The 20546-nt window shown below is 42.0% G+C and overlaps 1 protein-coding gene across 1 annotated transcript in view; it reads left to right on the top strand.

Annotated features, from left to right (window-relative positions):
* IGSF21 (immunoglobin superfamily member 21) overlaps nucleotides 1-20546 on the top strand; it is a 447442-nt gene that overhangs the window by 273124 nt on the left and 153772 nt on the right. The window contains exon 3 of the mRNA XM_056795696.1: nucleotides 2722-2843. Coding sequence (XP_056651674.1) covers nucleotides 2722-2843 — 122 coding nt within the window. The remainder of the gene's footprint in view (nucleotides 1-2721; nucleotides 2844-20546) is intronic.

The raw sequence follows: 20546 nt of genomic DNA, 5'->3' as shown, positions 1-20546 counted from the left end.
AAGGTGATAATTACTCTTTTGTGTAAAGAGAGACCTTCCCACCTGCTCTCAGTCCTATCAGGGATAAGAGACTACTTGGAAACATGGGACTATGGGAATGAACCTGCCCAGTTGGGACAGCACCACTGTAGCTCCATCTGCCCCCTGCAGACTAGCCTGACCCCTATCTGGAACTACCATTTCAAAACAGACTGTAAGGGTTAGAATACAGAATGTCTGAGCTGAAAGGGACCCTAGAACAGAGTATAAGTGAGCTGAAAAGATTTTAGTAGATATAATATCAGAAGTTAGAATATAGAATGCCAAGGCAAGGAAGAGCCTTAGAACACAAAATGTCACAGCTGGGAGAACCTTTAGAATAGGGAATGTCAGATTTGGGGGGCCTTAGAACAGGAATGTCATATTTTGGGGGACCTTAGAATAGGGAATGTCAGATTTAGGGAAGTCTTAGAACAGGTAAGTCAGGCTTTTGGGAGGCCTTAGAACAGGGAATGTCAGATTTGGGGGGGGGGCCTTAGAACATGAAATGTCAGAATGTGGAGGGGACCTCAGAATACTTAGGAGACAAAATGTCAGAGCTAGGAGGAACCTTAGAACACAGAATGTCAGAGCTGAAAGAATCCTTAGAACATACAATACTAAAGATTTTAGAGCACAGAATGTTAGAATTGGAGAGGACTGCAGAAATCATTTGAGTCTAAACCCCATCATCTGGAACCCAGAGAAACTGACTTTCTCATCACTATCTAACGAGAAGATGACCAAACTGGTAGTGAAAGCCAAGTGTTCCATTTTCCTAAAATGGGACTCTATAAATCTCACTGCCTTCCATCTGTGTATTTTCTAAGTTTGAATTGTATAGCATAGAGCAAAAATTATCTATATGTTATTACCTAAAGAGTGACACCCTTCTCATCCCCATCTGTTGTGATCCCACATTCCCTCCTCACATCAGAAGAAGCTGCTTGGAATTTTGAATCCATAGAAGAGAAAATTTGTCTGTTGGTTTGGAATCAAGCTAGAGTTTCCCATCCACCAATCACTCACTGAACATGTATAAACACCTACTAAATGCCAGGCTCATTGGCCCTAACCCCTTTTCTAACATCTGTCTCTATGGTTTCTTAATTGGCTGGCCTCGTTCATTACCTTCACAGGATAAGCTTGGCATTTCCTGACTGGCCCTTTTTAATTCTTTTTCTTTTTTTAAGTTTTATTGATATATAATGCTTTTACATTCTAAACATTTCAAGATCACTCTTATGAGAGGTCTCTTGTAACAAAATAAAAAGGTTCAGTACAATGACCTCATCTGAAAGTTCATGCAACATTCCAAATCTATAATGCTCCCTGTTTTGCCATTTTAAATTCTTTTCAATTTAATATAAATTTATATTCTCTCCCACTTCCCACTCCATTGAAAAAGGAGAGAAAACAAAACCAAATTCTTGGACACAAATATGAATAGTCAAGCAAGACAAATTCCCTCATTGACTGATCCAAAAATAGACGTCTCAGTCTGCATCCTTAATCTATCACCTCTCTGATAGGAGATGAGTACCATGCTTCATCACTGGTTCTCTGGAATCATGAATGTTCATTGAACTGATCATAGCTCTTTCGAATTTACAGTGTTTTTGTTTATGTAGATATTGTTCTTATTCTGCTCATTTTATTCTTCATAAAAGTATCTTTCAAATAATAAGAAAATAAAATTAATGATAGAGTATAAATTGTTCATCTGGTTCTGATCAGTTCATTCTGCATCAGTTCATATAAGTCTCTCCATGTCTTTCTCTCTTTAATTAAAAAAAAGACACTTTTGTTTTAGAATTGATACTAAATATAAGTTCCAAGGCAAAGGAGAGGTAAGGGCTAGGCAAGTGAGGTTATGTGATTTGCCCAGTGTCATACATCTAGGAAGTGTCTGAGGCCATATTTGAATCGAGGACCTTCCCTTCTCTAGACTTGGCTCTCTCTACTGAGTCACCTTGCTACCCCTTCATGTCTTTTTGAAAGATTCTATTTCCTCATTTCTTATATTACAATAATATTCCTCTACATTCCTATGTCATAACTTATTTGACCATTCCTCAATTGAATTGAGTTTCTAATTCCTCACCACTATAAAAAAAGAGTTATAATAAACATTTTTGTAAATATTAATCCTCTTTCTATCTCTTTGATCACTTTGGGATACAGGCCTGGCAGTGATATGTTTGGGTGAAAGAGCATGTATTGTTTATAACTGTCTGGGTATAACTCCAAACTGGTTTCCAAAATGTTTGTACCCATTCACAGGTTCACGAAGAGTACATCAGTGTGTCTATTGCCCCACAGTCTCACAAACATTTTTGTAATCTTTGCCCAGCTGAGGGGTGTGAAGTAAGATGGCAGAATCATTTTCAATTGCATTTCTCTCATTAGTAGTGGTTCAGACAATGGCCATAGATAGTTTAGGTATCTTTCCTTGAGAATTACCTATTTAAATCCTTAAATCATTTATTAATTGGGGAATAGCTCTTATTATTATATCATTGAATCGATTACTTACATTTCTTGGAATTAAGTCCCTGCCAATTCACAAAGAAAGTACTCTGTGGTTTAAACCCATAAAAGAGGAACAGAACTCAGTGGCCTTAGGAATGGAGGGTGGGAATTGGGGCTGGAGCTCGGCTGCCATTAACACCACCACTGGATGTGGGTCTGCTTCTTTGGCAGGTAACAGACGGTGGGACCATCAAGCAAAAGATCTTCACATTTGATGCCATGTTCTCCACCAACTCTTCCCACATGGAGAATTACCGGAAGAGGGAAGATCTTGTCTATCAGTCCACTGTGAGGTGAGGGGCTAGGGAAGGGCATCTTCTGCAGCTGTCTCTTGGACCCATGAGTACATCTGACCCATGGTTGCTCTGAAAACATTGATTCAGAAAGGCTAGAGGATGAGGCCATTCCTTTGCAAAGGGAGAGCAGTTCATTTATAAAGACTGCCATCACTGGGGCCATCCAGAGGGGCCTGGAGAAGAAAAGGCAATCTTTAGGTGACTGGGACAAGAACTGGCTTTAGGATGGATAGATTCGAAGGTTATAAGAGCTTGAACAAATCATGGAGATGTTCCAGGCCAGTTCACTAACTTTACAAATGAGGGAGCTAAGGTCTATGGTGGGAAAAGGACTAGTCCAAAATTAGACATTTGATTTATGGCAAAATTGGGATTCTAATGCAAGACCCCCATTAACTGGCTCAGTGCTGTTTCTGCTGAAGCTCAGCCTCAAAGGTGGGAGTGTACTGGCAAATATTTAATAACATCCTCTCAAAAATGTATACAGGAAACTTTTAAGTTTAATCTGTATTATTAACATTTTCTCCATCACTTTCTTAAGTCTAGACAATCAAGAAAACAAGTTAAGCCCTGATTTGTTTGCTGACTTCAGAGGTGTAAATACTCACACTGAAAATTTAATAATTGGCTCAAATAGGTTTAAGCTGCTCCAACACACCTCTGCCTCATATCTATAGCCCAGATGTCAACAATGCTAATGGTGGTACAACTCCCCCAGCACAATCAGTCTTAGTAGCACCAAGTGTAAACTCCATTAAGTCCTTGAAACTGGTCTGGAGTGTTCTGGAAAAGGTCCTGGATGGAGAGGCAGGCTGAGCTTCTGATGATTGTTGAGCCATTCCTCAGTTCTCTGATGATGGTCTACCATTTTCCCTCCCTCAGACTCAGTTTCCTCATCTATCATAATAATGTTGGCCTTGACTGCATGTGATAATCAGATAGTGATACCTCCTTGCGTATATGTGTAGTCTTTTTGTACATACTCTTCACTCTAGATATAACAAAGGCAACTTGGTATGTAGGGGCAAACATACTACAATGTGGAATCAGGAGGTCTAGCCTCGAATCTGTCACTTATTAACTATGGAACCCTGGTTAAGTACATTCATCTCTCTGAATCTCAGTTTCCTCATCATCTAGATTTAACATGGTGGACTCTAGTGCACTCTCTTAAGGTCAGGATGGTCCTTACTCTGTTACTTAGGCCTGTTTGACAGCTCCAACCTTAACCTTAATTTCCTCCATCCACATGGCTACCACTAGTTCAAGTTCTCATCTCCTCTTGCCTAGATTACTGAAATCATCTCCTAATTGCTCTCTTTACCTCTAGTGTCCCATCTCTCCATTCCATTTTCCATATGATTCCAATATTTATTTCTAGAGCACAAATTATACTTTACACATACTCATACACTCACATAGGGGTCTGCAGTATCTTGAGTGAGTTGAAGGACAGGGGAGTCTCTTCTCTCTGCCATGGACTCAAAGCCCCAGCTACTGTGCCCATACATTTAGGGACCCCAGAAATGGTATCCCCTTTCCATTTAGCCACTTCCCATTGAATGATCTTTTACACAGAAATATTTGCTTCAAAGATGTAACAGGAACAAATATTTTTCCCAGTACCAGGGCACATACATGTTCCTCTACCACCTTGGTCTCGGGAAGGGGAAGATTAGGTTTGTAACTTACATCAGCTCCCATATAACATTAGTCAAGTCCCACCAAGATCTAGTTCAAAGCCAGCTGAGTCCGCTTCTGCTGGGCTGACTGCAATGTCCAGTTTGGATACCTAGAATGCTAGATCCTTGTGGCTCAGTCTTTATGGGTCAGATTAGAGGCTCTAGGAATGGAAAATAAAAAACAAAAAGGTTAAAGATCCAGGTCTGTTTCTTGGGTCTACTTGGCCTAAGCAGGGAAGAATGCAAAGAGATGGTCTTCAGGCTCTCCTCCCCAACTGCATGAAATGAGTGAAAGAGCCCCTGGCTCTTCCATGATGATCACACACTCACTCTCACACACACACACACACACACACACACACACACACACACACACACCTCTCCCTTTGCTAGATCAGACCCAGACAATGGGAAAAGGCAGCTCCCAGCCAAGCCACGGGATTCATATAAAATGTCCTAGAAAGTTCCAGTCCTCCAATCTCCCCAAAGTCCTCTTCCACTTGGGTGACTCCAACTTAGGTGGTCTGGGCCTGTGCCAAAGCCCCAATTCCACAGAAAATAAAAGTAATCATTTTTGCATTATCTACCTTGGTGACTTGTTGCAAGAAAAAATGCTTTGTGAATTTTAAAGGGAAAGGAAATATACCTGTGATTTCATTGATGGATCAGATTCCTAGATGAGGAAATTCCCTCTACCAGTAAAGCCTAGCACCCACTCTGCTACTAAGAGTCTCAGAAAAGTGACTCCAGAACTGAGATGCTTAGAGACTTGTCCAGGGTTACTCAGCCACACTGCTTCAGATTTGAAACCTTAACTTTGAGGCCAGTTTTCTAGCCACTACACATAATGGTCCCATATAAACTTTAAAGTGCTACAGAAATTTTTCATCTGAAGATAGATGTGCCTGACCCATCATTATTCCCAGGTACAGGGTAGTCTCTTCTGGGCACACTAGAAGTCAGATGTTAACAACAACTACTAGAGTTCTAAAAGGTATTAAGACAAAGAAACATACAAAGTTGAGAAGGTCTTTGAATGCCAAATTTCAGAGCTGGGAGAGACCTTAGAATAGAGAATGTCAGAGGTGGGAGAGACCTTAGAACAGAGAATACCAGAGCTGGGAGAGACCTTAGAACACAGAATGTCAGAGCTGGGAGAGACCTTAGAACAGAGAATGTCAGAGCTGGGAGAGAGCTTAGAACAGAGAATGTCAGAGCTGGGAGAGACCTTAGAACAGAGAATGTCAGAGCTGGGAGAGACCTTAGAACAGAGAATGTCAGAGCTGGGAGAGACCTTAGAACAGAGAATGCCAGAGCTTGGAGAGACCTTAGAACAGAGAATGTCAGAGCTGGGAGAGACCTTAGAACACAGAATGTCAGAGCTGGGAGAGACTTTAGAACAGAGAATGTCAGAGCTGGGAGAGAGCTTAGAACAGAGAAAGTCAGAGCTAGGAGAGAGCTTAGAACAGGGAATGTCAGAGCTGGGAGAGACTTTAGAACAGAGAATGTCAGAGTTGGGAGAGAGCTTAGAACAGAGAAAGTCAGAGCTAGGAAGGCCTTTAGAATATGGAATGGCCAGGGCTAGGAGAGACCTTAAAACATGGAATTTCAGAGCTGGGAAAAACATTAGAACACAAAACGTCCAAGCTGGAAGAAACCTTAGAATATGGTCTTTCAGAGTTAGAAGAGGTATCAGAACACCAAACTGTAGAGCCAGAAGAACCTTTAACACAGACTGCCCCCTTTATATGTTGACAGCACTACCATCCTTCTGGTCATTCAAGTTCACAACAATAGATTTATCTTTGACTCTCCTCTCTCCTTCTACTCCAATATGCAATCACAGAACAATTGTCACTGATTCTACTTCCATAGTATTGCCCAACTACCTAACCCTAACCCATATGCCTTTATTTGATGACTAAATCTAACTCTAATTTTCTCCATTCACATGGCTGTCATTAGTTCAAGTTCTCATCTCCCCTTGCCAGGATTACTGAAATCATCTTCTAATAGGTCTCCTTACCTTGTCTCTCTTTTTTCCAATCCATTTTCTTTCTTTAAACCCTTACCATCTGTCTTACAATAGATATTAAGTATTGGTTGTGATGCAGAAGTAAGGTAAGAGCCAGGCAACTAGCTCTTAGATTAGCCCAGGGTCACACAGCTAGCAAATATCAGAGGTCAGATTTGAACCCAGGACCTCCTGACTCCAGCCCCGAGGCACCTAGCTGCCCCTCTCTGATCTGTTTTCCATATAGCTACCATTATTAATTCCTAGAATACAAATCTACTATGTTGCTCCCCTGATCAAAAAGCTTTAATGGTTCCCAGTTTCCTCTGGTATGAAATACACATTACTCTTTTTTTGACATTTAAAGCCCTTTGCAGTAGGACCCAGCCTACCTTCATAGGCTTTTTTGCACATTAATCTCCCTGAAGTACTCCATGTTCCAACCAAACTAACCCCTTTGCTCTTCTTCAAATTTACCATGTTGTTAAGTCATTTACATGTGTCTGACTATTTGTGACGCCATTTGGGGTTTTCTTGGAAAAGATACTGGATTGGTTTGCCATTTCCTTCTTCAGCTCATTTGACAGATGAGAAACTAAATCAAACAAGCTGAAGTGACTTGCCCAGAGTCACTTAGATAGTATCTTGAGGCTAGATTTGAACTCAGATCTTCCTGACTCCGGGTCTAACACTCTACACTGAACTGCCTTCATATCCATAGTTCCATCTCTCATTGTTCTGATTTTGCTCAGAATGTCTCTTCTGCCTGGGATATGCTCCCTCTTCACCTGTATCTTGTTAAATCTCTAGCTGCCTTTAAGACTGAGTTAACATGATATCTCCTACTGTAGGTCTTTATTCCAATATTTTGCATCTACTTATCTGTTTTTCTGTTGTTTTAGTGCTAGAGAATGGAAGCTTCTTGAGGATAGGGACTATTTCCTTTGTGCTTTCCTATCTGTGCCTAGAACAGAGTAAGCAGGAAATTAATATTTTTTGGATGCATGAATGAAAAGAACCTTAGAACCTTAGAGCTTTGGAAGGGACCATAAAGACTAATCCAACTTCTTTCATTTACAAATGAAGAAACTGTGACCTTCTAAGACAAGAGCTCCTAACCTGAGACCATGAGTAGATTTCAGGGACTCCATGAACTTGAATGGGAAAAAATACCTGTTATTTTCCTTAAACTCTAATTGATTTTTCATTTCCTTCAATTATTTAAAAATATATCCTGAAAAGGAGTCCATAGGCTTCACTAGACTGCCAGGGGCAGCTATCATACATATAAACACATACACACACACAAGCAAGGAAAGAATCTCTACCTTAAAGGAACTTTATTACAGACTTGTTCATTCTTAGAGGAAGAAGGAACCTTAGAGGTCATCAAATCCAACCTCATTTTACAGATGAGGAAACTGAGTCTTAGAGAGATTACATGCTTTGTTCATGATCCTACAGCCAGTGTTAGAGGTGAGATTTAAACCTTGGTCTTACACTCCTTGTCACCCTACCACCACCAGAAAACGGATCAGACCTGACTTTCAAACCCAGTGTTTATTCCATGACACTAGCTGATTATGTCACCTTTGATTGCATTCCTCTCCCAGGGCCTTGGGGCCTGTGGAAATTGAAGATGGACTTCTTTACCAAACTGGCATCCAGCCTAACAAAACATGGCCTGATCTTTTACCTGTTAATGAAAATAGTTTGCATTTGGATATCCTGTGAGGGCTGCCTAGCACTCCATTCTTACACAACAACCCCAGGATTGTTGCAAGGATCAAATGAAACAATTAGTATAAATAACGTTCTATCACCTTTCCAACCCTCAACCTTCCCAACTCCTCTGATCCCTCATCATAGCATGGGAGTAGCCTTGGGCCACCGCAGCTCAGTCCCTTGTAGATGCTATCAAACTGGAAAGGATTTGAGTGTAGGAACAGTGGTGAACTTATGATGGACCTCAGTTTCCTACAGCCCAGCCTCATTAAGCAGCGAGGTCCATGGGTGACCATCAGCCATCCAGAAATACCTACAGCCCAGCCTCAGTAAGCAGCGAGGTCCATGGGTGACCATCAGCCATCCAGAAATACCTACAGCCCAGCCTCAGTAAGCAGCGAGGTCCATGGGTGACCATCAGCCATCCAGAAATACCTACAGCCCAGCCTCAGTAAGCAGCGAGGTCCATGGGTGACCATCAGCCATCCAGAAATACCTACAGCCCAGCCTCAGTAAGCAGCGAGGTCCATGGGTGACCATCAGCCATCCAGAAATACCTACAGCCCAGCCTCACTAAGCAGCGAGGTCCATGGGTGACCATCAGCCATCCAGAAATACCTACAGCCCAGCCTCAGTAAGCAGCGAGGTCCATGGGTGACCATCAGCCATCCAGAAATACCTACAGCCCAGCCTCAGTAAGCAGCGAGGTCCATGGGTGACCATCAGCCATCCAGAAATACCTACAGCCCAGCCTCAGTAAGCAGCGAGGTCCATGGGTGACCATCAGCCATCCAGAAATACCTACAGCCCAGCCTCACTAAGCAGCGAGGTCCATGGGTGACCATCAGCCATCCAGAAATACCTGTTTTTTAAAGCCACCCACAGCGACTCACAAAGCCCATTATCCTAAGGTGATTCGGGTCGGCATTGATGAAGGTGAAAGGGGAAGCTGCATGGATGCCATCATGGGTCTTTTGGATGTTTTGAAGTATTGTCTTCACCAAAGATAAAACGAGGCAGAGTACCCAAGATCACACAGTGATGAGCAGTGGAGTGGGAAGGCCTGGATCCAATCAATACATGCCCCCTAAAGTCTGACATTCTTTCCAATACTGAGTACTAGGGCAGGGCAGAACTGGAAGGATCCTTAGGAATACCAGAACCAGAATCCCTCTATGGCATCCCTGACCATTGGCTATCCAACATCTGCTAGAAGATGTCTGGTGGGGACCACTACACCCAAAAGTATAAATTCAACTACTGAATGGCTCTCATTAACATGTTTTCCCTTGAATCAAGCCCAACCTGCCTTTGGGCGGTTTGGGATCATTAGATTATAGCTCTCGAATTTGAAGGGGCCTCAGAGGCCATCTAGTCACACCCCCTCATCTTACAGATGAAGAAATTGAGGTTCCTGGAGGTTAAACGTCTTTGCCAAGGTCACAGGCTTCTGTCCATTGCATCTTGTCCTCCTCTCTGGGGTGAGGCAGAACAAAGTTGACCCCTTTCTTCCATGTTCTGAACCCTTTAGATGCTTGAAAATAACTATCATATGTCCCATAAGTCTTCTCCTCTCCAGGCTAAACACTGCACATTCTTTTAAGCAATCTTCATATAGAGTGATCCTGAGGCCATTTGTCATCCTAGTCACTTCCCAGGTCTTTTGACTCCCAAGTTCAGTTCACTTTCTCAGACCTTATGCTGGCTCTCTGGAGATGGGGAAGTCAGAGGCAGCAGGATGGGAGCAGAGGAAACCCGAGGCATGGAGAAGAAAGATAAAAGCTCTTCAAATCAAATCAAATCATAGGGGGACAAATCCCCCCCTAACAGCCTAAACGGTAGAAGAAAGGGAAGCAGGCTGAGCAGTGAGGCTGCGGAAGTCCTATTAGCTGTTGGCAGGAGGGTTGGTGCCAGGCTAGGAATTCCACATTTACATATAAATGAAGATATTTACAAATTAATGCATCTCAACAAGAGAAAGTCCCAGCACCACAGCTGTCAATGCCTCCTTTCTCTCTTGCTGGGGGAGAGTAGGGAGAGAATAAGGCAGGAATGAAGACCAAATGTATAGGAGACAGTAATTTCCCAGATTCAGCAGCACCTCTGATAGCTTTTCCCAACTTAAAGCTTCAGAGGTGGAGCCTGGGGACAATGCAAGGGATTAGGAAGGAATAGGAAATAACAGAAGTATAATTTGGATAGGAGAAGTGGGATGGCTACCCAAAGGGTGAAGTTCCTATGTTGCAAGTTCTGTCATTATGGAATTCTTATAAGATTGTAGGATTCTGAGACCTATAGCATTATCCTGATTTGGGCTGTGTTAGGTCTGGATTCTCAAAACATGTCCTTGAGATAACAGGATAAAGTGTTAGAATATGCTGTGTTAAAAAGTCAGCTAAAATTGCCCTGGAAAGAAAGGCCTTCTCATCATCAACTCAGACCTTAACAGGACACTGATCCCTTGCCAAGCCCTGTTAAGGAATACTAGATACTCAGAGAAGGGGCATATAGATATTCACCCTCGTCCAGTGGCTTCCTTGTGGGCTAGCACACCAGAGAAGAAACACAAAGACATATCCCACCACAGGGAAACTTCTCTGTTCTTCCATAGTTGCCCTTCTTATGCCCTGGGGACCCACTTGTCTTCACACCCCACCTGGGGTCTCAGCTTCTCCTTCTGTAGATGGTTAGTTCCTTAAAGGCAGAGGCTGGATTTTTCTTTGTTTTCCCAGCACTTAGCACAATGCCTGACAAATTGTAAGGGCTTAGTAAGTGCTTATTTATGGGGTAGCTAGTGTGAATAGAAGCCAGGGATTGGAGTCAGAAGGACCTGGGTTCAAATCTGACCTCAAATACTTCCTAGCTGTGTGACTCTGGGCAATTCACTTAACCCTGATTGCCTTGCTCTTTCTGCTCTTTTCTCTTAGAATTATACTAAGAGAGAAGGCAAGGCTTAAAAATCAATTAATGCTAATTAATTAGTGCTTATTGACGACTTAGCCTTGTTCTCTAATTTCTCTAAACTGACAAAAAGCACAGATGTGAAGCAAACTAATTGTATCTTCTAGTCTCAGAAATAGTTACTCCTCCTTCAAATCTACCCATGTGACCCCTATTAACTCCACTCTTCCTGGCACTCTCCACTATCCCAGTACCAAACCATCCATCTACTTTCTACTTCACCATAGCTGCTGGCCATGGTACTGGCACTTCCCTCATCAAAAGTACCTAAAGACATGACTAGCCTAAACAGTTGGTTCTATACCTCTTGCCTAAAGTAGGAACTTCTTAACTCCACTCTTCCTGGCATTCTCCACTATCCCAGTACCAAACCATCCATCTACTTTCTACTTCACCATAGCTGCTGGCCATGGTACTGACACTTTCCTCATCAAAAGTACCTAAAGACATGACTAGCCTGAACAGTTGGTCCTACACCTCTTGCCTAAAGTAGGAACTTCTTAACTCCACTCTTCCTGGCACTCTCCACTATCCCAGTACCAAACCATCCATCTACTTTCTACTTCACTATAGCTGCTGGCCATGGTACTGGCACTTCCCTCATCAAAAGTACCTAAAGACATGACTAGCCTAAACAGTTGGTTCTATACCTCTTGCCTAAAGTAGGAACTTCTTAACTCCACTCTTCCTGGCACTCTCCACTATCCCAGTACCAAACCATCCATCTACTTTCTACTTCACCATAGCTGCTGGCCATGGTACTGACACTTTCCTCATCAAAAGTACCTAAAGACATGACTAGCCTAAACAGTTGGTCCTACACCTCTTGCCTAAAGTAGGAACTCCCTCTCCAACAATATTCTATTACATTAATATGTCATACCATGGTGCGCCATCTCTTCCCTGATTGAAGAACCAAAGTGTTGGAAACTTTCTAACAAAGTGGTTTAATACTTTATTGGACAATTCTTAATATTTAGGAGGTTTTTCTTTAGACTGAACTGAAATCTGCCTCCTTATAGGTAGTTTACAACACAAAAATTAGTCTTTCTCCACCCCTACCTCCCACTACAGGCCAGAAGTCATGAGTAAGACTTGAACCTCTGTAAATACCTATCCATAGAGCTGTCCTCAAACAATTATTTTTAATCTTTTTTATGTCATAGTCCCCTTTGATAGTCTTGTGAAGCCCTTCTCAGTACAATGCTGTGTAAAATAAAATACATAAGGTTGCAAAGGAAACCAAATATAATGAAATTAAAATGTAATTTTTCACTATCCAAATTCACGGACCTCCTGATATCCATCCTTGAGACAACTGATAGTATAGTGGATAGACAGTGGGGCCTTGAGCCAGAAAGACCTTCCGTACTCTAGTCAACTCTCTCCATAGTAAATACCTACTACTGATACTAATAACTTCCATTTCAATAGCTCTATGGCTTATAAAGTGCTTTCCTCACAATCACTCTGTGAGGTAGGGCATTATTATCCCCATTCAACAAGAGGAAGAAACTGAGACCAACAGATGATTAAATGATTTGACTGAAATCACATGACGAACAAATAATAAATAAATCCAGCCCTCAAACTGAAGTTCCCTGACTTGAGTCCCAGCACTCTTTCTATCAGGAATGAATGGCTCTTCCATTCAATCCTGTGATTCACTTCTGAGGCAGAGAAACCTCCTTTCTGAGAAGAGGTAGAATGGTAATCACACAGGGGGTGGACTAGCTGCTACTCCCCCCCAGCCCACCCTGCTTTGTTTACTTCTTTCAGTCTGCTGGGTTGAATAATAATGATGCCTTAATAATACCCTACTTTAGCACAATGCTCTAGACTTTACAAAGCACCCTTCCATATATTAGCCCATGGATCCCTTCAACACCCTAATCCCTGCCCTTCCTACTTCTCAGGGCTGTTATTATTCCTGTCATATAAATGAGTTTGCAGGGAGGTGGCTCTTGAGGAAAGCTTCTCCTCATCAGCCTCTCCTTGACCCCTAGCCTTTTAGGTTCATAGCTTAACAGGTCTGTTCCAGCTCTGAGTTTCTTTGACCCCATGATTTGGGGAACTTTTTGTTTAATAAAGCATTTTCATATGTAATTTCATCCTGCCAGGAGTGCTGAGGTGAGCAGAGCAGAGGTGAAGAGTCTTGTTTTATGGAGACGGAACAGGCTCAGAGGAGAAGTGATTTGCCCAGGGTCACAGAGGTAGAATGGAACAAAGCTGTCTTGAACTCAAGTCTTTGCACTCTAATTCAAAGATCTGATTCTCTAATTCTTCACCCTATACCTTCTTTTCTGCATCATCTCCCCTCCATCTGTACAACCTGCCTGCCCCCAGCCCTGTAACTACAGCACTTCAGTTACTTCTTCCCCCAAAACAACAAATATTGATTGAGAAATTGTAGGCTCTAGACTGGAAAGGACCCCAAGGATTACCGAACCTACCCCCTCACTTTACAGCTAAGGAAGCTGATATTCAGAAAGATCAAAAGACTTGCCCAATGTCACACAAATGACAAGAAACTGTTACACTTGGGACGTATCTCTTCAGATTTCGAATCCAGGGTCCTTTCCATTGTATCATATTGTATTGGGTCAAAGTTCACTGTATTTTTGTGTCCTTGACAGAATCAGCCTGATCTCCTCTGACAGGCTTTTTATGTTTTTAATAAGCCATTGGGCTCAATTTGCAAGTGCGAGGCCACCTTTCCCTCCCCAGGTCATTTGATATTTGACAACAGCTTCTAGTGGACAGAACGTGAAACTAATGTGGGTTGGGGAGGCGTGACTCAGTGTTCAGTGAAATACTGATTTTTATATCCTACAAACACCCATCATCACCCTCAGCCATATGTTTTTAGGAACAGCTGGGCTGTTGGGGAGCAAGGGCCAGATGTTAGATGAAGCATTCATATATACAACCAAGCCTCCTGGATTCTCATGAATCAGGGGAGAGACTGGGTATGTTGTGAAGGTTTAATCCCCCTCAACCCCAAAGCAGCTTTCTCTAGGGACAAGAAGCAGAGAGCAGATTCATCTGCTACATTACAATCAGGCAGAGCCAGATTGGATCTGATAGATTTAAAAAAAATAAAAATAAACAGTACAAAGAACATTTATAACATCATGGTAAGACTGATAGAGATACCAGATTATACTAAGGCATTTTGCCTGCCCTCATGGAGCATACAGTCTAGTAAGGGATGGCAACAACACAGATAACTGTGTTTACATGTATATAAAATGGGAAAGTCATGGTTAGATGCAATTCACATGAAAAAGATCTAGAGTTTGTAATGAACCACAAGTTCAATATATATTAACAGAGTGATGGCAGCCAAGAAATCTGGGACAATCCTAGGCTGCATTAAGAAAGTACCCAAGGGAGCAGGTAGGTAACTAAATGGTTTGAGAGTCTGGCTTAGAGATGAGAGGGCCTGGGTTCAAATATGGCCTCAGGCACTTCCTAGCTCTGTGACCCTAGACAAGTCACTTAACCCCAAATGCCTAGCCCTTACTGCTCTTCTGCCTTGGAACCAATACTTAGTAATGATTCCAAGAAAGAACGTGGAGAGAGACAAAGACAGAGACAGAGAGAGGGCAATGAGCCTGGGACTGATGAGATGGTAGTCTAGCTAGACTCTGCCTTGATTTAGTCCTGGGTACTTTTTAGAGAAAGACATTAATAAGCTGTGGAGTGTCCAAAGAAAGCCTACCAGGATTGTGAAGGACTTTGAACCTTCATTTCATACTGCTCTTTCTATCTCTTTGTTTTTCCATATAAATTTTATTGATCTTTTGATCTTCCATCACCTAAATTTTCCTTTTTCCCTCTAGAGAACCAGTTGCCAAATCCGATGCCCTTCTCTGTCTCCATTCTTTTTTTCTAAATCTCTCTTCAACATCTGACACTGTTTATCATTCCTTCCTTCTAGATACTTATTTCTTTCCATTTTTTTGACATTGTTCTCTTTTGATTCTCCTCCTGCCTGACTGGCTGCTACTTCTCTGTCTCCTTTATCTAATTCTTTATCCATTTTCTATGTCCTATATATGAGTATACCCCAGGGGTTCTCTCCTGGGCCTTCTTTTCTTCTCTCTCTCTCTGTACATTCTTACATTTTTTTCCCTGGGGGCAGCTGGGTGGCTCAGTGGATTGAGAATCAGGCCTAGAGACGGGAGGTCCTAGGTTCAAATGTGGCCTCAGACACTTCCCAGCTGTGTGACCCTGGGCAAGTCACTTGACCCCCATTGCCTAGCCCTTACCACTCTTCTGCCTTGCAGCCAATACACAATATTGACTCCAAGACAGAAGGTAAGGGTTTAAAAAATTTTTTTCCTACCTTCTTTCATGGTGACCTCATCAGGTTCCATGGGTTTAACTCTCATCTCTACACCAATGACTCCCAAATCTATACACCCAGCCCAAGTCTGTCTCCTGAAAGTCAGCCCCACTCTAGCAGACAACTCCTCTCTCCTATCTTTTTCTTTTTAATTATTTTATTGGTGCATTTCCCCCAAAAAGGGAAGGGAAGGATCATTTATCAGTTCTTTACTATGTATCAGGCTCTGAGTCAAATGCTTTACAGATATGATCTCATTGATCCTAACAACCATGGGAAGGTATATACTATTATTATCTCCATTTTACATTTTAGGAAATTGAGGCAGGCAGAGGTGAAGTGATTAGCATAGCTAGTAAGTGTATGAGGAAAGATTTGAATTTGTCTTCCCAACCCCCAAGCCCAGTACTCTGTCCACTGCTCCATCTAGCTGCTTCTATCACTGTTGATTACGAATGATTCCTTCTACCCAATAGAATCAATTTATCAACAATTATTTATGAATATGCCAGACCCTCTGCTAAGCTCTGGAGAAAACAAATACCAAAATGAAACAATCTCTGCAATCAATTTGTATACATAGAATTCTGAATCTTCAGAATTGGCTTCTTATTCAGTAGTTTCAATTGTGTCTGACTCTTTGTGACTCCATTTGGGGTTTTCTTGCCAAAGACACTGGAGTGATTGGTGATTTCCTTCAACAGCTCATATTTACAGAGAAGGAAACTGAGACAAACAGAGTTAAGTGATTTGCCTAGTGTTACTCATCTAGTAAGGGGCCGAGACCAGATTTGAATTCAGGAAATTGAGTCTTCCTTGGGCTTCAGGCCCACAGTCACTGTTAGTTTAGAGAAGAAGGGAAACCAGTAGCCAAGATGATTAGGAAAGGCTTTATGCCAAAGGGAACATTTAAACTAAATCTGGAAGCATGCCACAAAAATTAAAAGGTGGAGATAAGGAGGAAGAACCTCCCAAGCATAGGAAATGGCCAGTCAAAAGGGCCAGAAATGGAAAATGGAATGTCATGTGTGAAGAAAAGCAAGATAGCCAACTTGGATAGACTGTATAATGTGAGAAGGAAAGGATTTTATATGTGTGTATATATATATAAAATTAGAAAGCTGGGAAGGGGCCAGGTTGTAAAGGTTATTAAAGGCCAAAAAGAGAGTTTGTATTTTATCCTAGGAGCATTAAGGAGCCATTGAATTTTATTGAACAGGGGAATGATGTAATTGGAACCGTGTAGAAGAAAACAAAAACATTGTCAGCTATGTGGCAGATGAACCAGAGTCAGGAGAGGGAGTAAATAGTTGAGGATAACACTGAAGGGCTGTCAAACTTGGACCCTAGAAGATTGGTAGTATCCATAACATAGGTCAGTAAATTCAGAAGAAGGATGGACTTGGAGGGAGGTTGAGGGGCAGATAATATATTCTGTTTTGTAACTATTTTTTAAATCCTTACCTTCTGTCTTTGGAATCAATACTGTGTATTGGCTCCAAGGCAGAAGAGTGGTAAGGGCTAGGCAATGGGGGTCAAGTGACTTGCCCAGGGTCACACAGCTGGGAAGTGTCTGAGGCCAGATTTGAACCTGGGACCTCCCATCTCTGGGTCTGACTCTCAATCCACTGAGCCACTCAGCTGTCCCCCTGTTTTGTAACTATTGAGTTTGAGATGTCTATGAGACATCCAAATTGAAATATCTCACTGGCAGTTGGCAACGTGAACCAGAAGCTTACAAAATTGAATAGAATTGAACATATAGATCTGGGACTCATCTGCATAGAAATGATCATTAAACCCATTGGAGCTGATGAGGTCACCAAGAAAGATATAAATGTTGAGGGAAAGAAAAGAGTGTAAGGTAGAGCCTTTGGAAATACCCAGTTATGAGACATGGATGCTGATTCATCTAAGGAGATTGAGGAGTGGGAAGATACTACAGGAAGAGAACCAGGAGAGGATGATGTTATGAAAACCTGATGAGAAAAGAGAATTTATGAAAAAGGATTCAACAGAATGCTATGTTGCAAAAATGTCAGAAAGGACAAAATTGAATGTAGACCTAAAGAGATTGTTGGTAATTTTGGAGAGAACAGTTTCTATTGAATGATCAGAATGGGGTTTTTTTTGCAAAGTATTAAGAAGGAAGAAGAAAGGAAGTGGAAACAAGGAGTGATTTCTGCTTTTCTCCTGTAATAATTGGTGTTGTTTAATTGTTACAGTTGTGTCCAACTCTCCATGATCCCATTTCTTGTTCTCGTGGCAAAATACTGGAGTAGTTTGCCATTTCCTTCTCCAGCTCATTTTACAGATAGGGAAACTGAGACAAATAGAGTTAGGTGATTTGCCCAGGGTCACACACAGTGTCTGAGACCAGATTTGAACTCAGAAAGATGAGTCTTCCTGACTAGGCCTGGCACTCTATCCACTGCACCACCTAGTTGCCCTTGTAATAAGTATAATCAAGCAAAATAATCAACATATTGATTATGCGGAAAGATATATGCCTCTTTTTTTCTTTTTTTTTTAATTTAGTCAATTTAGAACATTATTCCTTGGTGACAAGTGTCATATTCTTTCCCTCCCTCCCCTCCCCCACCCTTCCCAGGTATTACCTATTTCCATGTTGTTGATGTTTTCACTAGGATGTTCACCCAGTCTATATCCCCAGTCATATCCCCCTTGACCCATGTAATCAAGCCACATGCCTCATTTGAAATCCATACTCCACCATCTTTTAGCAGAAAGGTAAGAGTCATGCTTCATCATTAATCCTCTGGAGTCAAAACTGGACACCATACTGATAGAGTTCCCACATCTTAATTTTTTTTACATTATTGTGATTATCATATAAATTGTTTTTCCACATCTGTTTACTTCCCTCTGTATCCGTTAATAAAGCCTTCCCAAGTCTCTGAATTCTTTTTTTTAATTTGTCATCTCTTTGGGCATAATACTCTTCCATTATTCTTCCATGCCACTGGATGTCCAGCCACTCCTCCAAACATGGATACCCCAAACTCTTGTATCTTACCAATGATCAATTTCCCCTCAACACTCCCAACAGAAATCCTTCTGATGCATGAAGTTCCACTCCCATAAGTAGGAGAGCCATTTGTAAGAATCTTCCCTTTGTCCTATGGATGGTAGCACTTGCCTTCCAGTCCCACAGAGTCAGGCTCCTAAGGGAGAAAATGGGTGAAATGCTTGCCTGAGAGAGGATTGCTGAAAAAATGCTGCTTTCTTACTTGCAGGTGGGAACAGTACATGGGAGCAGTGGGCTAACAGGTCCTGAGGAAGATGCTTTGAGCACTGTTTATAGTTGCAATGTCGTTTGTACATACACAGTGCTGCAAAGGTGTTTTTAAATGTTGTCTTTTCTCTCAAGCAAGTTAAACATACCTGGTCCAATCCGGTCTTATCAACATGGTTAGGAAGCCCTGTCTTCAGAGAGTGAAAAAGATGATCCTTCACAGTTCCCAGCTCTGTTGGAACTCTCTTTTGTTCTGAATTATTGACATCAGCTTACATTTCTATAGCTTTTATACTTTGCAGAGTGCTTTTCTTATATCAATCCTGTGAGGTTAGCAGTGCATGGGATATCATCTCCAGTTTACAGATGAGCAGAGGTCCAGAAAAGGGGGCGAGGAATCATAGATTTAGAACCAAAAGATTTAGAACCAAGTCGAGCACCCTCTTTTTACAATTAATGATCCTTAGACTTGGGGAGGTCCAGTGAGCTTACCCAAGATCACACAACTAATTAGTCAGAAGCCATATTCAAATCAAGGTCCCCTGAGTCTAGAGCCAGAGTTTATTCCATTGTACCATCCTACCTTCTTACCCAAGGTCCTACCTACAGCCTCATTTTGAATTCTTATCCCAGGCTTTCCACTGAGCATAACAACTCTCCCACACCCAAGCTCTGCCATCTGGGCTCTGGGAGGCAGGAAGTCCTAGATCCCTTCACATTCAGGAGAACTCACATAGACATCATCAGGGGTTCGCCATGGTCTAAGCTATTCTCTTGTTTTTAAATGGCATCTGCCACTCTCCTCCTTCTCTCTAGGGAAGCTCACAGTCAATTAAACAGCATTTGGTGAAGCTATCACAAACACAACGCCCCAAACACAGCAGTGGTGTACATACAACCCACCCTGACACATCCATTCAGACACCCACACTCACACAAAGACCAAGACAAGCACAGCTACACAAACTTACATATAAGCACACACCTTGCACGATGTCTTCAATTAATCACGGTCACTGATTAATCAGACCTGCTTTAAGACCTAGACAACCAATGCAAGAAGAGAAAGAATCAGCCAGTTAATTATTTTTTGTCTACACTGTGCCAAACAAGAGGCTCGTGACATTTTTTTAAAATTGAATTGATTGGCCCCAGTCTTGGCCAAATCCACAACACTGGTCGATTCCAGTTGTAGCAGCTGAAGGCTGAGCAATTGATCAGAGGGCCTCTTGGTCAATTCTGTTTAGTTCCTAAAGTAGCATAAATAAGAGAACCAACTATTGCAAAAGCTATTTCTTAGGGTTGTCTTTGTCAGTGCAGATGGTCCATTTGGCACTCTGATGAAGGGTTTGGTGCTCAGACTGCCCTCCAGCCGAGTATTGGCACTCAGTCGGCACTTTCCTTAGGGACCACCCATGCATCACATCTTCATTATTATTGTTATTTGTGTGTGTGTCATACCCCTCAATTCAACTGTGAGTGCCACAATAACAGGAATAATTCCTTTCTCAAGCATTTATTAAACCTCTACTGCTTTCCAGTGAACAACCTTCCTCTGCCAATGCAGATGGGAGCTTCTCCCAAACCTAGGTCACTAAGAGAAAAAATGACTTTCCCTGGGGTCCCGGGACTGGCATACGGCTGGGCAGCAGATCTGGCTGACCACCAACCATTGAGTCACCCCAACTTTCATGGGGTACAAAGACAAAAA

Source organism: Monodelphis domestica, chromosome 4, assembly GCF_027887165.1.
Source record: "Monodelphis domestica isolate mMonDom1 chromosome 4, mMonDom1.pri, whole genome shotgun sequence".
Taxonomy (NCBI): Eukaryota; Metazoa; Chordata; class Mammalia; order Didelphimorphia; family Didelphidae; genus Monodelphis; species Monodelphis domestica.
Note: the sequence above shows the minus strand (reverse complement) of the source record. Positions and strands in the feature narration are given on the sequence as shown.